The sequence below is a fragment of the Primulina huaijiensis genome, chromosome 15 (assembly GCF_012295235.1).
Source record: "Primulina huaijiensis isolate GDHJ02 chromosome 15, ASM1229523v2, whole genome shotgun sequence".
Lineage (NCBI taxonomy): Eukaryota > Viridiplantae > Streptophyta > Magnoliopsida > Lamiales > Gesneriaceae > Primulina > Primulina huaijiensis.
In genome coordinates, this window is record NC_133320.1 from 22,986,773 (window position 1) to 23,008,267 (window position 21,495).

Below are 21,495 nucleotides of genomic sequence, written 5' to 3' on the forward strand. Positions count from 1 at the left end.
GGTGATATTATTATATTATAAATTATAAATTTTTATTTAATAAAATATAAAAATAATATAATTTTTACAGGTTCAACGGGTCAAACCCGAATTGGACCATCGGATTCACAAAACAAGGTGAGACGAGTTTAAAGTGAGGCGAGACCATGAAACAGATCTAAGTTGGCCAAACCTACCCTAACTCGTTCCGTCGTAGTTCCTAATTTCAACTTGTTGACAATCATTGCAAAAGAGAATCTAATTTATTGATCCGTTCTGACCACTTATTTGAAACTACCGCCGCTTGGTTGTGATTTCGGTTTTAAAATGATATTTTATATAATATTATAGAGATTAAAAACAGAAGATTTTTATGAGATTTCCTAGCAAATAAATATGATATGTTTAGCTAATTTGTAAACTAATGATATTGTTTTATGATAATTTGTTTGGGTTGGGGTGGTATAATAATTAATCATAGATTTTGGTAGGAGTGTCCACTCGGGTGAGTTGAGTGGGTTGGGTCGGGTTGAGCAATAGTACTATTCAAAAACTGCTCAACTCGAAAACTCTCAACTCGAAAACTCTCAACTCGAACTCGAATCAAACCGATCAACCCGATTTTGAATTTTTAAAATTTTTTTTTAAAAATAAAATTAAAAAAATATTTAATTTAACACATTATAAAAAAATCTTCTTCATATATATGATTTAAATTTGAAAGTTTAATTGTAGAAAAATAAAGTATATTTACTAAATCAAATAAAAAATTGTTTTAAAAATAAAAAATATTCAAAATAAATATTAAATTATGAAATTTATGATATAAATGTACAATAAATATTTTTTCAGACATACAATATGTAAAAATATAAGTAATATTTATTAATTATATATTTTTTTAAATTAAAATTTTCGGATTCCCAACCCAACCCGATCATTTTTTTGGGTCAGCTATCGGGTCCAATCCGATCTGACCTGAACCCGAAAACCTCAAACTCAAACTTGATTTTTTTCGAATTGAACCATGTCGGATTAGTAGATCGTGTCTGATTTTGACACCCCTAGATTTTGGATCTGGCGTCAAATTCCATCCCCGAAGGACTGTACATGCTTTGTTTTTTGAAAAGAAAAAAGTTATTCGAAATCGATTTTGATTTCACTCTTTTCTACCATTATTAGAACGCTTATTTGTAAATAAATATAATTTTATTACTAAGTAAAATCCATTTTTAAAATCTTCTTGTGCGACTCAAATTTGACAACAAATTAGTGTTGGACTCTGAATTTTTTTATTTTATTTTAGAGAAACACTGAAGAAGGGGAAAAAAAGTAATCGTCGCACGGCTGCAGAGTCAGTTGCGAGGAAAGGAAGAGAATGCTGGTAAGTATGTGAACCGTTCCAGTACGACAACCATATCCAAAACCTTGTCACATATGTATTAGTTTTAATTTTAACTAATGCATCCACGTACGCATTACGTGTTTTTACAATATTTTTTTTATAATTTACTTAGTTTAAATTTAAATGATGATCAAAATATAATTATAAGAAATAGTGAGGGACTATACTGCAATTTTAATATATGAATTAAAAATAAATAGAAAAAGAAATAAATAAAAAAAAAGACCCAAATAGGAATTGAACCTACAACTTAATGCATAAAAAACAAAAATTTTATTCGCTGAAATGCATATAACTTGCATTAAAATTTTAATACTTTATTAATATATAATTATTAAAACGTACCATGACATCAAAAGTTAGTTACTTTAAGTGTTTCAAACTTAATAGTATAGTATAGATGATGAAATTATATGGCAACGGTATCAAACATCCTGGTATAACGTACTTATTATATTGTAAAACATTGTACATATCAAATTTAACGATATATCTTAAATTTCGGTAGGTTGTTAAACTGTATCGAATTTTTTGACATCGGTATGACATTCAAAAATTTTGGTAGTTCGGTAGTACTATTAAAAAAATGTGATATTTCGATGTGAATAACACTTTTTTTTTATTTTGGTATAGACGACATTATACCGATATCGTATCGAAATTTCGGTATATTAAATATTTTTTATAAGAACAATATGTAGTTTATGTTATACTAATATATCGAAATTTCGGTACGACAACAATATTCATTTTTCGGTACCGAAATTTTTTGGTACGACATATGTTATTCTTTGGAAAATCCAGTATACCGTACACCATGTTAGGAGTGATATACCGTACCGTACCATATTGAAAAATGCATATCATATACTGTACATAAAAATATTTATATCATACTGTAACGAGACTCGGTATATCGAAATATTCAGTATATATAATTAACATATCGATTATAATGAAATACTGATGTATACGGACACCGTACCAATACATACCATTTTATAACGAAAAAAATTATATTTTTTTAAAAAAATTAATTTTATTATTTAAAAATATTATATATTTTTTAATTTATATATATTATTTCGATATTTCAATATATACCAAAAATATCAAATTTCATACTTTATCATGACGAATATTTCGGTAACGATACCATGATATCATACGTAAAATTTCGATAAACTCGATATTTTTCGGTACGATAACTTCAATATACTAAAAACCCACTATTTTCCCCATCCCTAATCCAGCCTTCAACGGTTCCTTTGTGTTTGAGTTTATTTTACGAATTTTATTTCTCATAAGGGGTAAAATTTTCATATGTTTTGACTTTAATAAACATAGAAAAAATACCAAGAAAAATTATTTGTAGGAAATAGAAACTAATAAGGCCTATGTGTTTCATCATTAATTAAAAAAATAAAAATGATTTTAAATAAATTTAACACATATTTTAATTAAAAATAAAATAATTAATATTGAGGCCATTGGCACCTCGTGTGATGCTTCATTTGTTCTGCTAAGACGCTTCACAGGAAGCCGCCTCCGAGCACACAATACTCCAAATTTCCAACGCCTATATTATCTCCACCTTCTTCACTCTCTTTTCCCACTTCCAAAATCCGATCTTCATTACAATATTCACTCAAAAATGGCCACCCCAGATCAAAACTCAGCTCTGGATAGTATACACCAGCATCTTTTTGATGATTTTGGTCTCTTGGATACCTATACTTGTTCTTCGGACTCCCAGATTTCAACAACTTCAAGCAATTCAAGTTCTGTCTTTTCAAGCCCAAACGATTCATGCTCCAGTCCTGGATTTTCTAGCCTATTTGGCCTGAGTAATGACTCCAGATTCATAGATTGCGAAGCGAAGCCAAGGAAAAACTTCACTGAAAGAAAGCCTTCGCTCAATATATCCATTCCTCGAACAAGCAAGGAACAATTCGAAGCGGGACTTGGACAGAATCCCGCCGACCAGCGGCGTTATAGAGGAGTGAGGCAACGGCCGTCAGGCAATTTCGCGGCTGAGATACGAGATCCTAATAAGAAGGGAACCCGGGTCTGGCTCGGTACCTTCGATACGGCGGTGGAAGCGGCGAAAGCGTACGACTCGGCGGCATTCAAGCTAAGAGGAAGCAAAGCCATACTCAATTTCCCACTCGAAATCAGAATTTCGAACACTTGCCCGGTGGCGGAGTTTGCGGAAATTGGCTGCCGGAAAAGGGCTAGGGACAGTGAAGCCGCCGTAGAAAGAGAGGCGAAAGAAATCAAGAGAGAAGAATTAAGTGAAGTTACAGCAGCTGAGCTTGATATAATAGCGGCGATGCCTTTAACGCCGTCGAGTTGGAAGGCTGTTTGGGACTTCGGAGACGGGATGGGCATCTTTGAGATCCCGCCGTTATCTCCACATCCAAGTTTAGGATATCCCAGGCTTACCGTTGTGTGATTTTGGGGCTTCACGGAATTATCCAAGGATCAAAATGCACCTGGCTCTGAAAGTCTGGGGTGGTTTAGAAATTTCAGAAAGTTTCGGGTTGAAAACACAATCAATCATAATTCAAGAGAAANATGGAAATATGTTTTTTTTTTTTAATGGAAATATTTTAACAATCAATCAGTTAAACTATATTTGTAAACATATACACGTAATAGGCAATACTTGTGTGGACGTTCTCACATGTCGTATTTTGTGAGACAAATTTCTTATTTAAGTCACCAATGAAAAAATATTACTTTTTATGATAAGAGTATTACTTTTTATTGTGAATATCGATAGAGTTGACCCGTCTCACAGATAAAGATTCGTGAGACCGTCTCATAAGAAACTTACTCCACATAAAAACATGCTAGGGAAATAAAAAAAATTTCATATTCCCAGTTAAATTTTCGTAAGAGTATTATTAGCTCTCCATCTTTTGCAATGTTTTCCATTTGGGGATTTTCACACTCCATTCATGTTAGTTTCAAGACTGGATCACCACCGTACTTGCATCCGTTTCACAAGCCATGGTTTGTCTGTAAAAAGGTTTGTTGCTCGATAGGCACCAAGAACCACAATAAAGCTTCCGCAATATGGGGGCTAAAAATGTCATTACATCACTAAAATTAGTGTCTCACGAATCAATTTTATAATACATAAGTTAATAGAAATGCACCTATTCCTCAAAAAGGAGCATCTTCCTTGATGTTTATACAAGTGCACATAAGTGGTTGTGACCGTTTAACTCGCAAATCAATAATATACATTAATTTGACAAAAAATATAACATAGTCAAAATGTGAATTTTAGTTCTATATACATTAGGATATGACATTTTTAGTATTGTTTATTTTGTTGAGTTAATTATAAATATGCAATCATATTCTGATATTAATTTCAGTTCTTCTCATCTAAATAACGTAACTAAATGACTAATATTTTTTTAATTTTTTCTAATTACGTAATTAACAAATTCCCTTATGAATTTAAATTATAAAAATGTAATAATGATATTAATAATTTAATTAGTGATAAATATTAAAATTAATCGTAAAAACATTATGACTGATTCAAAAAAATTATAATAAAAATAAAAATATAAAAAATCATAACATATTAAACTAAAATCGACAACGTATGTTAGCTGGTTTGGTTACATGTGGGGTCATGAAGCAATTAAAATTAAACATTTAAAAGGCCCACAAATAAGAATAATTATTCATCAGCCGCCGCCACAAAAAAACAAATTTGGCAATTAATATCTTCACCCAGAATACTATCCAATTCTATATGACCCAATGGATATCTACATATAACCATTAACTGCAACATTTTATTTTCAAATTTTAATTTAATTATGATATTTTAAAATTTGAATATGACACAAGCTTTTTTTTTTTTGTAATAATGAAATTAATAAATAAAACACATTTTTTTTCTTAATTGAAAGATTAAATTCAAGAACATAATTATATATATTAAAACAAAATACGTGATGATAATTTTGGATTTTTTTTTTAAAAAAAGACTTAAATTTTAGTTAGATATTAAGAACTCTTTGTTTTATTAAATAGCATATATTATGTAATAATTCATGTCTACGTCGTCATGTCGCCAGAGCCCACATAATTATTTTTATAATTTTTAAAGACCAAACTTAATTTTAATTTTTTGACAAATTCTAGACGTAGACAAAAAACGGTATGTTTCTTTAATTAAAACGTCTACATAATGTTCTGAATCTCGGGAAGTTCCCCACATGCAGGTGCCCATATACTAAGTCAAGATTATGTTAGATGAGGCGTTAGTCATCGGAACTATAATCACTTGATTCTTGTAAAATGGGCAAAGCGGCACAACAGAATGATGCCTTGTCTTTGAGAAGAATACTGCTTCCATCTGAATTCCATTTCAGATCTAGTGCAGAAAACTCAGGAAAGGGAACATTGATGCAGTATGCGCCTGAGGGTGTCCACATGTATATTTGAGTGCTTCCGGTACAAAAAACTAGGCGTGGAAAGGTGGGATCCCAAGCTACTGCTCGAATAGGATCTTTTTGTATTAAGATGGATGCAAGCTCAAGAAGCTGCACGTCCCATATCCAAAGGACAGTTGGCATGCTGTCATTACGAGTGCATAAAAATTGGCTGTTACTGCTCCATGAAATAAGACCTGCAAATTATTTTGATATATAATTATTCAGAGAAATAGCACTTTAAAAGATAAAAGATATATGTGAGTAGGTTTTTTTAAAAGAAACAAGATATATGCGAGTCGAGACAACGTAAGTGAGATAAAAGATTATCAAATCCATAAAACGGTTTAAAAGAGGCAAAACTTAAGCTCCGAGAGTGAAAAATTCTAGCATTCTTAACAAAAACAAAATGTAAGGAATAAAAGAAAGGGTGAGAAGTCAATGTCTGCACACAAAACTTACCATCTGCTTGGACCAATATCATAATATATTATCAGTTGTCAATGATATTATACATACAAATGTTAAATCATATTGAGTTTGCTTTGATCTCTGGCTCACCTATTCCTTGCTTGGGATTTGGTTTATCTACTGGAGGCTTCTGGGAAGGGAGAGTAATGGGAAGTTCCATAACATCATATCTAACGTGAATTAAAGTTTCACGAGCATTATCTGCAGGAGGGATTTATAAAGGGGAAAAAATTAGATCATAGACCAACTTTCTGGTAAAAGAAGAAAAAATTAAACGCTGTAGGGGTATAAATGATATCATTAAGCCTGAAAGATATAAAGTTGATGAATATGCCACCTCAAAAAACACATACCTACAGTCGCATCAATTTCTCAGCAGTGATAAGATTTAAAAACATGCAGCTAAACAACTTTAATGGAGATTAAGCAACTTAAATAGTTAAACTTGAGTTAAAGCCTTAGAAACTACCAACTTATGTAGCCATGGGCATTTTTGAAATCTCCATCCTTTTACTACATAACTTACTAGTTAGCTCAGAGCCTCAGACCAACTGATGATAAGAATCAAGTGCAACCTAACTTAGATAAGAGCAGCTTAGACAATGAAGTGAAAGACCATTCTTGAGAAATTTAAGTTGTAATAATTAAGAAAAAAAGAAAGTTACTTTGTTATCTAGTTTGATTGCTAAGAGAAGCAATGTTTAATTACAAAAAGTTGGTAAAATTCACATCATTGGACAAAACTGACCCTAGCATGCACATGATAACCGTGGAATGATGGAATGACGATCTGCCATTTATACGATACCCGAGTATATAAAAACAAGCCTTTATATCCCACTAAGTGGGATCGGCTACATGGATACTTCTTTTATGTCATTTTGTTATATTCCCTGCTATATCCTTATTTATATTTAAATGAATTTAATCATGCTTTATCATTGTCAACCAAGGCTTCTTTGGTCTCACTCTTCCTCGATTGATATGTGTATTTGTCATAGTCTCACATCGCCTAGTTGGGACATTTATTGGCCTCCTAAATACATGTCTATGCCATCTTAAATGCGTCTCTCGAAGTTTTTTATCAATAGGCGCAACCCCAACTTTCTTTCTAATGTTCTCATTTCTTATCATGTCCACCTCGTACGTCTGTATATATACCTTAACATCTTCATCACTATTACCCTAATCTTTTGTTCATGTGCTCGATTCACAGCCCAACATTCAACTTCATATAACATAGCAGGTCTAATTGCTATTTTGTAAAACTTTCCTCAAGCTTTAGATGTACCTGATGATGTGCAGTAAATTTTATATGTGAACAAATGTATGAAATATATCATTATCATAATATGTCTTGACTCTCTAATAAATTGAATCAGAACACTTTTGGATATTCATATAAAAATAAATAAATAACACTTTTGGATATGTTATAAACTAATTTAAAATATTCAAAGTATTTTGCACAAAATACAACAATCACAAATACATTACCAGTTGTATGGAGAAACATCTTAAATAAATTCGAGGCAATTATAACACTTACCAGCATTTCGTTGAATGAATTCATCATCTAGTGATAATTCTGACATATCAAGCTGCAATGGCTCATCAACCTCCTAAATGGATATAAGTAAAAAATAAAAATCAACTAAGTTTTTTTTTTTAAAAAAAAAACTCCATGATCGTTATAAAAATGCAAGGGAAATATTAAACCTTGAAAATGGCAGCACCACAAGGGCCACGAACAGTAGATAGATGTGTAAATTCTGCAAATACTTTCCATGTCAAGTGATTCAAAACCCGTATCATTTGGTCATAACTTCCTACTGCTAAGAATTGGCTACACGGCGACCAAGATACACTTTTTACACCCAATCCACTTTCATATGCTTGATACTTGGATAAACACCGGCCATCTGGTGAATATATAAGAACCTACACCGAAAAGACGAACATATAGACCATTTCTAATAACAACACACTTAAACACGGACAGAGAGGAACAGTATCTTGCACATTTATAAAGACAAGAACAAAAAAGTCTTAGAGATTTTGTTCACCTTCCACAAACATATGAGGTAATTCCACAGTAAAATAAATCAGAAATATTTTTATCGAAGAAACGAAATGGACAATGACAACTGGTTGCCACATGCTAGACTGAGTTATTCTTTCCTCTACTATGACTATGCGTCTATGCACATGCACTGATGCATATGTACTGCCTCAGGTATAAATAATAATACATATAGTCAGATTTGGAATTTTCAGAGCTGGAAATGTATATAATGTGATACGCTGATATCAATAGAGGACCAAAAAATGTATGAAAATTTGGTATGACACAACATCAAGCAAATTACCTTGTCAACAGTTCAAATGGAGGCAAAGATGCTACATATTGTGGAGCACTGATATGTCAGTGAGAAAGAATACCTTGTATTCAAGAGGGGAATCCCATATAACTATGGCGCTATCATCTGGTGACCACTGAATATCAGCTAAATCCAATGTGTCAACTGCAAAAACACCCATAATCTCCCAAGTATAACAGGAAAGCAGATTGACATAGTCCTTGCAATCACGTCTGGTGCATATAGCAGCAAACTTTCCGTCTTTAGTGAATGATACTCCCTTAGATCCATGCTTTGGCCATTGCACATGTATGCATGCCGTATTTAACAATGACCAAACAGTTAACCGCAACTGAAACTCAGATGTGGTAAGTATGTGCCTACTGTCAGGACTCCACTTAGCATAGGAAATACCAGCAGGACCTTCGTCTATTTTGCATGTCCATTCTGGTTGTGTCAATGACCAAGCTTGTATCATAGGTCTCTTAAAAAGACCGCAAAGCACGTATTCAGAATCAAGGGCCCATTCTATGTACGTTATTTTGTCTAAGCATGAAAATAATTGCACGACCTGCAAATTAAATTTATCATGATCAAAACCAATTCAACTCTAAAACCCTGAACAGCCCAAGGATTTCCAAGCAAAACTAAATTCAATATTTTCCAACTCAAATATCATTATGTCGGTAGCAACATTTACATACTGAGTATCACTTTTTTGTGATTGATCACTCAACTCAGGAATGATTGCTAGAAAATCCTTCCAAAGAAAACAACACGGGTGTAGAGCCTAACACATGCCAAAATGAATAAAAGTAGCAAAAAGTTTTATCATCTGTAGACTTCTATGAATGCATTTAACTTCAGCAAGCTATATTTTTTTCTCTTTATAAGGAATAAAACCATTTTTAGATTTCTCAAGCATTTCAAAATGTAAACTCGAAAAAAGAACAAAAGGATCCTAGAAAATAAACAGTTTTGGCTTCAAAATGTATTGGGTAATTCAATTGTCTCAACCAAAACTCAACAACCCATCAAAGCTTAAACTTGAAAATTTGCATCAACTGACAATTATATAAAAAGTCGTTTCAAATAAATTATTTTTAAAAAAATAAAAAAATACAAGGAGCTAGCTTTACCAAACGACAAAATCAAGCCAAACCCATAAAATTCATCGTAAAAAGTTCAAAACCCAGCTACCTTAAGAGTAAGAACATCACGAATGACGAGGCGATAATCAACAGCAACCGCCAAAAACCTTGCATTGGGAGAAAACGAACATGGCCCCGTCTGCTTGAAAGTTTCAGTAAATTCCATTTAACAACCCAAAATCTGATTAAATCGGGAGAAAACAAAGCTTTGGCTGATAATGCGAGTGGATCTAGGAATTGATTCGAGGGATCTGCTAAAGGGACCGGTGAAAATTGCGTTCATGTAAAAGCTAAAAAGAGCTCCAGAGAGGTTCAAAATTTGAAAACACGGATATATATCAGATTGTAAAGTAGGAGAATTTCTACAAATTCTTCACAGTCAAATCAACATGTTCTCTTTTCACCCATATATATTGTTAACTTTGTCGACTTGCTCGTCTCGGCAATCTCTTATTAAATATTATTTGGGATTTTAATTAGTAACTGTAATTTTATAAATTAAGATTTAACCAAAAATAAATTTTATTTTAATAAACTGGTCATTAATCAAATAAAATATATTAACCATCTTAATTTGAATAATAATTTAGATTACACAATGATGATTGAAAGATGTTCTTCAAAATATTTGTTTAACCAAACAATTTAGAAAAAAAATAAGGAGAAAACATATACTTTTCCAAGGTTGGTTCTTATGTATTTTGAATACAGATACATAATACGTCATTTTAAGTTTTAGGGCAAGAGTTGCATCATGTTTGAGCAGCTATAAAATGGATGAACCGGGTTGGCAATTTCCCAACTTCCATAGTAGCTGGCCAGCCCGCCCAACTAATCCGTTCTGAAAGTTATATCAGAACAGGCTCGGGCATGGTATCACACCACACACGAGGCTAGATTTAAGGACTTCACGCTCTGTGGCCTTACTAATTTTGTAATTTAAATTTCAAAATGCACATTTAACATACAAAACCACCCAATTTCTTCTCAAGTATTCAAAGACAAAACAAGGTTTCTGGCATGGAAGCTAGGCTCTTCAGGGTAAAAGATGATTTAAATGATTGAAACCAAGAAAAAGATTGTCCTAGCTAAAATGAAGATTACAGCCCTTCAACGAGTGCAGAACACAAACCAACTATAAAAAAAAAAGTAATCTCTGGTTCATCAAAACATTGAGTTAGCCAGTTCAAATACATCGGACGTGACTTGGTCATAGTCGCCCTTCAACTTCTCTTGGTCATCCTGGCCAAGTTCCCCCTTAGCGGGCTTTGTCAGCACCAGAACACAGCAAGTTGGTCTCTTGGTAGCTCCTGCATTCGCCAGGTCCTGAAACATTGAGAAACTGTTATTCAATGAAGATAACATTTTGATCACATTTGATATGATTTCAAGCAACTCAATGTCAACCAAAGATGTGATAATCCTGCAACATTTGTGAAAAATACAGGTTCTCCCATCTCCAATGACCACTTGCTTCGGTAACCCTTGCATGTTTTAGCCTCAATAGTTAATGTTTCTACTCTACCTTACCAGGACAGATGATATTATTCCAACAGCACAAGATTAAGATCCTCCTAACCGTAAATTTTAACATGAGAGCAAGTAAAATTGACTTACTTCCTTTGAAGGAACATAGATATACGGTATGTTAGCTTCTTCGCACAGGACAGGAACATGAGTGATCACATCTATTGGCGATATGTTACCGGCTATAACACATAACCTGCCATAGTCACGTGCACAATTGATGTCAAAACAATGTTCCACAGTAAAATAGCAGGTGAAATCTTCAAAGGACATACATCATCAGTTCAATGAAGAGGCGCATTCAAGACAATGAAAGTAGGTTATTTTACTGCTTTTTAATTGAAGAAGAAAATACCCTTTATTGCCGCGGCGAATACTTTTGACAACTTCCTTGACCCCTCTCTTCAGGCACTTGTGCTCTGCAGCTGCAATTTAATCCGAAAATAAACATATGTACAGAACCAACCTCGAAATACATACAAACAAACTAAATTATGCATCTAAAAGAATAATCTACACTACATAAGAGGTAAATGGAGACCTCTGCGGACAAGTTTGAGTGTGCGTTTGCATAGTTTTTTCCCGGCCAGTGGCTTAGCGATCGGGGCGAGAGACGAAATCTTCTTCTTCTCTTTCAGAGACGACTTCTCCGTCTCGCTATCGCTTCCCATCTTTTCCGATTGTATGTGCGTCGACTGAGGAATTATTAGGGTTTTAGCCTTTTATATTTAATTATTTATGATTTATCTATATTAATATTAATTAAACATCAAAACTTTATGGTATTTAATATAATATAATCTTTTAAATAATAATAAAAATACACCTTCCATACAATATTCCAATGAAGAACTGTGTTAAAACAAAAATTCTTATGATATAATCTCTCGTTCAATTTTGTAATACAGATCTTTAATACAATACAGTTCATTAAAACTATTATTTTTTATGCAAAAAATATTTACTTTTATTGGTTCATGCAAAAATATTAATTTTTATACAAAAAAAATTTACTTTTATTGTAAATATGGATTGATTCAACCCGTCTCACAGATATAGATCCGTGAAATCGTCTCACAGTAACATACTCATATTAATAAACAAAAAAACTATTGTGAGACCGTCTCATAAGTAAATTTTGTGAGACAGATCTTAGACTCGCCCAACTCATCAAAAAAATATTTGCTTATAACAAAAGTATTACTTTTCATGATAATTATGGATCAAGTCAACCGTCTTACGGATTCATAGATAAAAATATGTGAGATCTCAAAAGAAGACTTGCTCAATGGACGGTATACCCTCATGCGTTTATAAACTACTCTATATTAGTTTTAATATTCAATGTGTGACATTTGTAATATTGTTAATCCCTTGCGAAGCCAAGGACATCCAAAATATTGGTTCAGTGTATACAACAATATATTATAATTAATAAAGAAAAAAAACATTGATTAATCGACAACAATAAATATCTGTCATAAAGTTCGAACATAAGCTACACACGGTAAGAAACAGCTATTAATTTATGAGAAACACTAGAAAAAGGACAAAGAACAACACGTACAGAATCCACAATCAAAACAAAATTATGATAGAAAATATAAATTCTACCGTAGAAAAATATTCATGAATTAATTACCGATCACAAAAAAGACAAAACAAGACACAAAATGTAAAAATAATTGAATGATAGAAGAACATTGAAAAAAAAATCTATAATTTAATGAAGTTTTAGATTTTGTAGAAAACAAGGAAAGTGAAATTGTAAGCAATATACTGGAATGACGGTTAACCAAAGTGTGTGAAGTTCGTGACTCATGAGAAAAAAACAGTGTACATAAGATTAAAAACTATCTATCTTGTTAGTAATAACAAGTAAAAATTTATAGATTTGAATCAAAAAGTCAGACCTATAAATTATTAAGGAAACAAATTTGTTGTTTTTGGGTTTAGTGCGAGGAGCTAACATGTAATATTAGCAGATAAAAATTTAATATTTAAGTATAAAAATTATAAAATATATGTGTGTGTGCGCGTGCGACTTTCACTAACCTTTTTAGTCTTAAGTGAATGCATCATCCACTTTAATATAGCCTATAAATTTTATCATCGACACTGATTCAATGATAATAATTTTTTGGTGTCCCTTTATAATCGACACAAATTCAATGATAATATTTTTTTGGTGTCCTTTTATGTCGATTCTCAACGAGAACACTAATATTAAGTTATAAAGTCGAGAGAGGTATCATCCAAAAATACTTTCTAATGAATGGTATACTTTCATGAATTTAAAATTATTATTTATTAATTTTAATATTCAATGTAAGAGACAACAATAAGAGTAAATCACAATCACAGTATTTTTATTTGATAAAAAAAAAAATATATATTTTAATCATATATTTATCTAAGTTCTAAAAAACAAAATGTATAACGGAGCTGTAAGGTTAAACTTTACAAATTTAAATAGCAAAAGTGTTTTTAGTTTTATTTTAATTTTAATTATATTACGTCAATCAATAAATAAATAACATATAAATATATGAAATTTAAAAATAAACATATAAATTTTAGAAAATTTTTCATTGATAACCATTAAAAGACATTTAGGTGTTTTTTTTAAATACATATTAATAAATATTAAAAATTTAAATTTAATATAAAAAAATAAATAAAAATTAACTTAAATTTTGATAAAATGTTTATTTAAATCACACTTTTCGTACTTAATGTGATCAAAACTTAAGTTATACACTTTTTCCAGCAGAGTAAACATCAAACGTCCCGCGAAATAAACCAAGTGGTATTCTTCATCGCCTTCACAGGCAACTGGTGCTTTTTGTTTACTTGGAACCGCCCATCTTTCGGCCCGCACGTCCTTATTCAGTTCATGAAGCCAATCCTCGTATGATTGGAATGCAATCTATGAATCAAATTTTCCCATCTATGTTAGAAGTACCACTTCGGTTTTAGTTCCTATTCCTTTTTTCTCAGGTCGTTATACTGATACCATTGGCCTCCAGCATCGCCAACCGGCAAAGGAGGTCGAACAAAAATCTCAACCGGCTTGGGGAGATGGACGTTTAAAGCTATCAATCCACTCTCTTCTACTTCACTTGGATCAGATGATTTAAGAAACTGGCTGAACGGTTCAATAGATATCCACCCGAGCCCTGATATAGCTACATCACAGGCAGGCCTAAAGAGGAACAAGGATGTAGAAGAGATAAATTATGGAAACGAATTTTTCTGCACACAGTCAGTGAAATCGCTAAACCTTGTTGAGTTGTTATTAAAAAGTTTGACATGGTTTAGCGGGACTATATGTACCTCTCAATATCTTGATATCTCAGCTGCAAATCGAGCTTTGCTTCAAGACCTGCCCGGTTTTCCGCCTTCATCATCCCAGTTGGTGGTGTCAATAAAGTCCCAATTTCTTTCTGCAACCATAAATTCTGTAATTCTTTCAAATGTATCGAAATAAACATAGCTCCAGATTCAGGAAATTGTATCAAATAGAGAAGATAAAGGTTCACAACTTTTTCATGTTATAAAGGTGCCGGCTTACCCTGTAAAATTCTTCTGCCTCTTCAGTGGGTACCATATGAAGTTGCAGTGTCTTCGTTCCATAGAACGTTAAACGTATATCTGGAAGAACCTAGAAAAGAATGCAGAAGTCAATGGAGAAATCACAAGCAAACTCAATCCATCTAATAATTGTATTTGCACAAGATGATGAATTGAAAACCTTAATAATATCAATTCTGACTAGACCACCCCAGAAAATAGAGAAACCAATCAAGCCATTTGATCTGATGTGATCCGCCATTGACTTGTCCAAACTAAGCTGTGGGTTCTATCTTACACCCGGAGGCAAAAAAAGAGCCACAAAAGGGGAAAAGAACTCAGTATGCAAATATACCAGGCAGAAAATTTTACAGAGAAAAGATTGAAAAAAACAAAAAAAAAAAAAGGAAGTGGTAGCCCTCGAAGTCGACTTTGGGGTGCAAGAACAGGTAGATCTTCTGAGTGGACCACAGCAGCTTGCCTATGCTTAAGATGGACCCCAGGTGTGTCGTATAATTTCTACAAAGAGAAGGATAACAATTTTCTAATTTTGCAGAATTGTCGTAAGGTACATATAAAATAAGTAAAATCACAGATTGTGGAAGACATAATTTCTGATGACAGGCTTCGATAAGAAAATAGACTATGATTGGAGATAAAACAATTAACAATTAATGGGATTATGTTCGATCAATGCTCTCGGCATATCCCACTAACCAACCATTTATTCTTATTTAGAATTTAACTACCAACCTATGATGAAGCATCTGGTCTATTTGAATAAAAAGTTTTTTCATACCATGTAAGTATAAGAATTATAGAATGATGCAAGGAAATCCAGTTAATGGTGTTAGCAGATTTTCTAACATTAGCTGAGCCATGTTAAATAAATTTAGTACGAAAATTACTCTCTTGGTTGCATGAGAATTAACTGGAGGACAGACATCATCTGAAAAAGTAGTAGAAGTTGTTGAAAATGGGAAAAAACCCTGCGCTTAATTTGAAGTCCCAAGCTATAGACCTACCAGAATGTAGACATTTCTCCCCTGCAATAAAAGAAATGTAGGGTCAATCTAAGAGAGAAGCAGAAACGAATTACACTTATTTCCAGTAAAGACTGAGAAATGGTTAAAAATTTATTAATATCAATATAACAATTGGGAAAGAAGCAAAGAGTATATGGGGTTAGATCATCCCAATTCCCGATTGTCCAATGAAATACCGGAGTACAATCCCAAGAAAAATACCAAAGCAGTAATTACAAATTTTTAGAAAACTGAGATCACAATGAAGTATGTCAACAAAAAATATTGTGTTTCAACATAAGCAAAAAACAAGAATTTACTTAGGCACAACACACAAATTCAGACAATTTGTCTGTTCAATTCGAGAATGATAATGGAAACCAAATCCATAGTATAGCCGACCTTTTTCTCTTTCTGAATTTCAGAAACCACTCCAGTGATGCCCACTAAAGACTTTGAACTTGTTAAGTGTACAGATTACACTGCAACATGAGTATTCTGCATCAGCGAAAAATGTCTATAGCCTCTAAAACAACATATGAGAGCGGAATATCGCCGAAAGACAAGAAGCACATGATATAACTGACAAAGTGGCAAACATATCCATTAGGACATGCTTGCAAATCTTCAAAGGAAACCTTTACATGGCAAATTTCACACTTCAGCTTCTTCTTCATAGTTGCCTCCACAACCCAGTCACCAACACGATTAAGATCAGTCCCTTTTGGAAGCAGATCAACCTAGAAACATTTAGCATAAAAATTTGTTTTCTTGAAATAATCTATAACTCCCAAAGCCATCAGAAAAGGGTAGTAATTTCATCGAGTAACTACAGGAATTGAAACCATGTAATTTCAACACCTTGGTCACTACGAGTATAATGGGATTTGCTCCAGCAATATCACGAAAGCGACTCAAAAAGCTGCCGCTGAAATCCACTACATCAACCTGCAGATGATTAGTTAAAACTTCAATACATGGGAACAAGATATAATCTAGAACTGCATTACTGAAGAAGGAGGTCTCAAACTAATAGCCATCAGGCAGCACAAGAACTGTATTATCACCAATTTGACAATTAGAGCTTTCTCGCGGCGCAAATGTGACAGCTTTTCCCTAAGCTCTTCTGCTGTAATAAATTGCTTTCCACCAGCATAACCTCCATTTCCACCAACAGCAATAATCATATGTCCATGAGACAAAAGTCGACACCTCCCACATATCACCGTTCTTAGCTGCCTATGCTTCTTTTTCTGCATACCATCCCAAATAAATTTATCACCTAACAAACAACCAATTTTAAATTTAATTTTTTTAAAAAACATTAAAGCAATTTAACTAGCAAATTACTTTATTAATTAACTGATACCAAGTCATAAGTTTCGGGTTCCACGTAACCCGGGGAATCGTGTTCAGTAATCTGTAAAGGGGCTCCGCAGCCATAACAACTATGAACTGTAAAAGAAGAAGCCTTGTCTTTATTATTCTTCTCTTTGTTCTTCATTTCCGACAGCATGGAGGCGGAAGCAGCTGACGATTGGTGGCGCTGGAGGAAGACGTCTCCACGGGTCGATGAGGATGGCCCAAGACCATCGGGTTCGGTCGAAGATGGATAAGATTCTGCATTTATTTCGGTGGATTTGCAAACGATAAAAGATCTTGGACTGTTGATGTGGAATTTGAATAAAGGTGGTTTAGGAAAAGGTGAGAAGGGGAGATTGAAAGGGTTTTAGGCGCCAACTCCATCCAGGATGAACTTGCAAGTATGAACAAATTCGGAACAAACAACAATGGCGTGTCAAGAATGACTTAATAATATTGATACAAATATATCATATAAAATTAAAAATTTTAAAATTAGTTTAGACCAAAATTCCAGTTAAACAAAAATAAACGATTAATATTAATACCATATTTTTAATATTTTGCAATGATTTTGATTCAAAAAAAGATTGTGTCATTAATATATATAATTGTTATACATGTCTGGATAATCAAAAATCATATATAAATATTAAATCTGAAACATTTGATACTCAAATATCATACATTAATACTATATTTTCAATGTTTTGTATCGATTTTAATCCAAAAAAATCCGTGTCATTAATACTAGTACTTATTATACATGTTTTGATATTCAAAAATCATATATTAATGATGGATACGAAATATTTGATACTCAAATATCATATAATAATACTATATTTTCAATGTTTTGTACCAAATTTCATCCGAAAAAAATCACGAGAGCTGAAAAAGTGCAAAAATATTTTTTGAAAGAATCAGAGACGGTGGAAATTTTTTTGTCCGAGGACTGAACACAAATAAAAATATGCTATTGAAGGTTTACTGATCCATATGCAAATATCAAAGAAGAATTATTTTTTAAACTGTCGTATTTATGAGTGAAACGTAAAATAATATTTGTTAAATTTCCGCTGAGAATGAAATTTCCCTATTTTGAGTTGAGCATATCGAAAGTCAGTCTCACTTGCACCCCCAAGGAAAAAAATTCAATATGCAAACCACAAGAAACTTTGGCTTCTCAATCACTAATAATATCTGTCCTCTTCTGTCAACGATCATTGGCGCAATGGCGCACTTTTTAATCTGTCAAATAGTTTGAACAAAGTTTACGAAATATACTATGATAAATATTTCCTATTTCAAGCACCCGAAGCAGCCTATAAAGCCCGCATCTCTACATGAACTTGCTCCACGCCATTCGAAGAGGGCGAAGCTGAATCCCGAGTGTCACCAGAAGCATTCATCTCTTGAACCGGAGGTGGATTTACAACTGTCATTGGCATTACAGCATCATCTGATAGACGCCCCTTCATTTCACGATGCTCCTGGCACAAGGCACACCAGTGCATGCAGCAATGCACCATGCAAGGGTCGCATGGTGAGTTCTGCATCGAACATGAAAAAGCTTTAACATTAAATTGCCAATAAAGTCTCGAGTGTGTAGCATTGAACATATAATTTATAGATCCTCTTATATATGAAGTTCATTGCTTAAGAGAATTTTCCCTCGGAAAACAAGTGGGTAAGAAAGAACAACATAAATAACAAACCAACTATTTGGCAGTAAATTTCTAGGCGGCAACATGAACAAGGCCATTTATACAAAAAAATTTAGCAGGATAAACTAAATCGTATTCAGTGTATTGAATTTGAAACAAATATTTTTAATATATGTGAACACCATGTCACATAAGGAGGAAAATAGATCACCCGGAGATGGTATTTCTTTTGCAATGACTGTCGCATAAGGCCGGTATAAATTCCACACATCCACCAACTGAAAAGCAAACCCTCACAAATCAGAAATGTTGTCCTAGGGTCGATAAAACCGTGAAGGGCTGCCGTTGCTGCAGCAAATGTGATGCCACCCTCTACAAACACCGCATGAAAAATGCAAGGCCCAGTCCACGGAGTATCTTCTCTCACTTGTTCAACATTACGGCCAAACAAGACACAGGGGCAGAGTAGCCCTGTCCAACCTGTGCCAGAGACAATCTTAACTTCTTGAACTACATAACTTTCAGCAATATGTAATTCTAGTAGACCATGTACTCATACCAGCGTAATATAACTTTGGTTTTTTTTTTTTTTTGGGAGGGAAAGATGCACAAAAAATGATTGCACACAAGTGCATGATCAGTTGGAAACAAAAGGCACACTTACAATTTGAATATAGATGCTCTTTATTATGATGGTGAATACATCTATAGAGATCAACTGTATGTCTTTCATTTTCAGCATGTCACGATAACGATTCACCACAAGAAAATTTACTTTTTCTAAAACTAGCTGATAAAGATTGATCTTTTGAGTTCAGAAATTAACAATATTTCACACTTGAAACAATTCAAAACACGTAAAGAATGCTAAAATAGCTATTGTTTCGCTTAATGACAGAGTGAATGCCCAAAACTGATCATGAAACTTCAGATATTTCATGTCACTTTGCACTGATACGGAACTTACAACTTTCCGTATCTTGAGCACATTCGAATATACCAGTACTCCAAGGTTCATCTGCAGGAGCTTGATAACTCTCGGGCAAAGGTTGTCCACATTCATTGCACTTGCGGACATTCAACTGCAACAAGTAGAATCCAAATTCAGTAAAGACACTAAGTTGGCATAGAAACAATATTGGTGCATAACAAAATTAATTTTCTAAGCAAGTTGCAGCAAACGACTGCAGCTGGGGATGAATGATAAGTCAGTGAAATGACTGCAGTTACAGGCCCGAGGATAGAAAACTGGATGAGAAAAGTCGAACCAAGTGTCGGATCATCATTGTATTTGACAATAAAGTGTCCATAACTACAAATGAATAATCTGAAAGCGTCAAGCCATTTCCAGGGGATCACCTGATTCATCCATTTAACTTTGATCAAGTAAAATAACGTAGAGATATGCATAAAGAGCACGACATGCTTACTGTCGCACGCACACGCACATTGAGAGAGAAAGAGGGAGAGAGAGGAGTGCCTGAGGGACATCGATTGGTTGATTAAGCTCGCCGGGTGTGATGTCCTCGAGCGGCGCCTGATCTTTCTTCAACTTTACATACCGTGACGGATGGTTCAATTCTTCCGCCATCCTCCCAGAGATCTGAAATGTACACGCAAACACAGTAACGGAATCAACTAGCAAAACCCACAAAAATTTGACTAAAAACAAATGAATCCATCTTCAAGTACATATTCAGACACACGAATCAGAAAGAAAAAAATCACATCTACAACACTACCAACAAAAACACTAAACAATTGTTAACTTACCAAGGTCCCGTTGCAGATAAACAAGTCAACGGATTTGGAGTGACTGCTGAATTATGCAGCTGAAATTTATTTAATCCTGTTCTTGTTCAAAATCAAATCAAACAGAGGAATAAATGGCGAAGACTTTTGAGTGAGAAATTTGGCTATGACTAGGGGCGTAAATTCCTGGAGGCTGGATTTTTCACCGGTCTCGAAGGGATTTATTTACTCGGTTTGGGCATCCACACCATACGTGCCTTTCAGGTCAATCAAATGTGTCGTTTCTTATTAGATATGACTTATCATATTAAATAATAAATATGAAATAAAATTATTATCTAGAAAAATAATTTTTACAATAGTGAAAAATCTGCGAAGATAATACTTGCTACATATTGATATCACCTTCGATTTTTTTCTTAAATACATTTTTTTTTTTTCAAAAACTTGTGTGAGACGATATCATGAGTCGTATTTTGTGAGACATATATCTTATTTAAATCATCCATGAAAAAATATTACTTTTTATTGTGAATATCGATAAGATTGACCGATCTCACAGATAAAGATTCGTGAAACCGTCTCACAAGAGACCCACTTCTTCTTTTTATTATTAATTAAATTTATAATGTGCGTTAATTTCATTTCTGCCTTTAAAATATGATCCATTTAATTCATCAGATTATCAAGTATCTCACAATGGTTGCGCGGTCGTAAATACTTAAATAATTGAAATGCTGAGTGCCTGTAAAATAATTTC

General features: G+C 33.3%; 4 protein-coding genes and 1 pseudogene across 4 annotated transcripts; 1 reads left to right on the forward strand and 4 right to left on the reverse strand.

Annotated features, from left to right (window-relative positions):
* The first annotated feature begins 2,873 nt into the window (after window positions 1-2,873).
* On the forward strand, window positions 2,874-3,939 carry LOC140959812 (ethylene-responsive transcription factor 5-like). Its single transcript, XM_073417827.1, has one exon. The coding sequence runs from the start codon at window positions 3,039-3,041 to the stop codon at window positions 3,837-3,839; it is 801 nt and encodes a 266-aa protein (XP_073273928.1). The 5' UTR covers window positions 2,874-3,038; the 3' UTR covers window positions 3,840-3,939.
* A 1,642-nt stretch (window positions 3,940-5,581) lies between these two features.
* On the reverse strand, window positions 5,582-10,266 carry LOC140959811 (uncharacterized). Its single transcript, XM_073417826.1, has 6 exons — window positions 9,879-10,266; window positions 8,761-9,249; window positions 8,038-8,259; window positions 7,868-7,940; window positions 6,409-6,519; window positions 5,582-6,044 (listed from the first exon to the last, which is right to left on the reverse strand). Exons 1-6 carry the CDS (start codon window positions 9,993-9,995, stop codon window positions 5,677-5,679), a joined length of 1,380 nt encoding a protein of 459 aa, XP_073273927.1. The 5' UTR covers window positions 9,996-10,266; the 3' UTR covers window positions 5,582-5,676.
* A 521-nt stretch (window positions 10,267-10,787) lies between these two features.
* On the reverse strand, window positions 10,788-12,092 carry LOC140959848 (H/ACA ribonucleoprotein complex subunit 2-like protein). Its single transcript, XM_073417881.1, has 4 exons — window positions 11,898-12,092; window positions 11,712-11,781; window positions 11,447-11,552; window positions 10,788-11,155 (listed from the first exon to the last, which is right to left on the reverse strand). The coding sequence occupies exons 1-4, from the start codon at window positions 12,025-12,027 to the stop codon at window positions 10,994-10,996; spliced, it is 468 nt and encodes a 155-aa protein (XP_073273982.1). The 5' UTR covers window positions 12,028-12,092; the 3' UTR covers window positions 10,788-10,993.
* A 2,036-nt stretch (window positions 12,093-14,128) lies between these two features.
* On the reverse strand, window positions 14,129-17,683 carry LOC140958738 (putative nitric oxide synthase; annotated as a pseudogene).
* A 750-nt stretch (window positions 17,684-18,433) lies between these two features.
* Window positions 18,434-20,582, reverse strand: LOC140960512 (cell number regulator 6-like). Its single transcript, XM_073418810.1, has 4 exons — window positions 20,464-20,582; window positions 19,951-20,065; window positions 19,195-19,463; window positions 18,434-18,869 (listed from the first exon to the last, which is right to left on the reverse strand). The coding sequence occupies exons 1-4, from the start codon at window positions 20,572-20,574 to the stop codon at window positions 18,642-18,644; spliced, it is 723 nt and encodes a 240-aa protein (XP_073274911.1). The 5' UTR covers window positions 20,575-20,582; the 3' UTR covers window positions 18,434-18,641.
* Window positions 20,583-21,495: the final 913 nt, after the last annotated feature.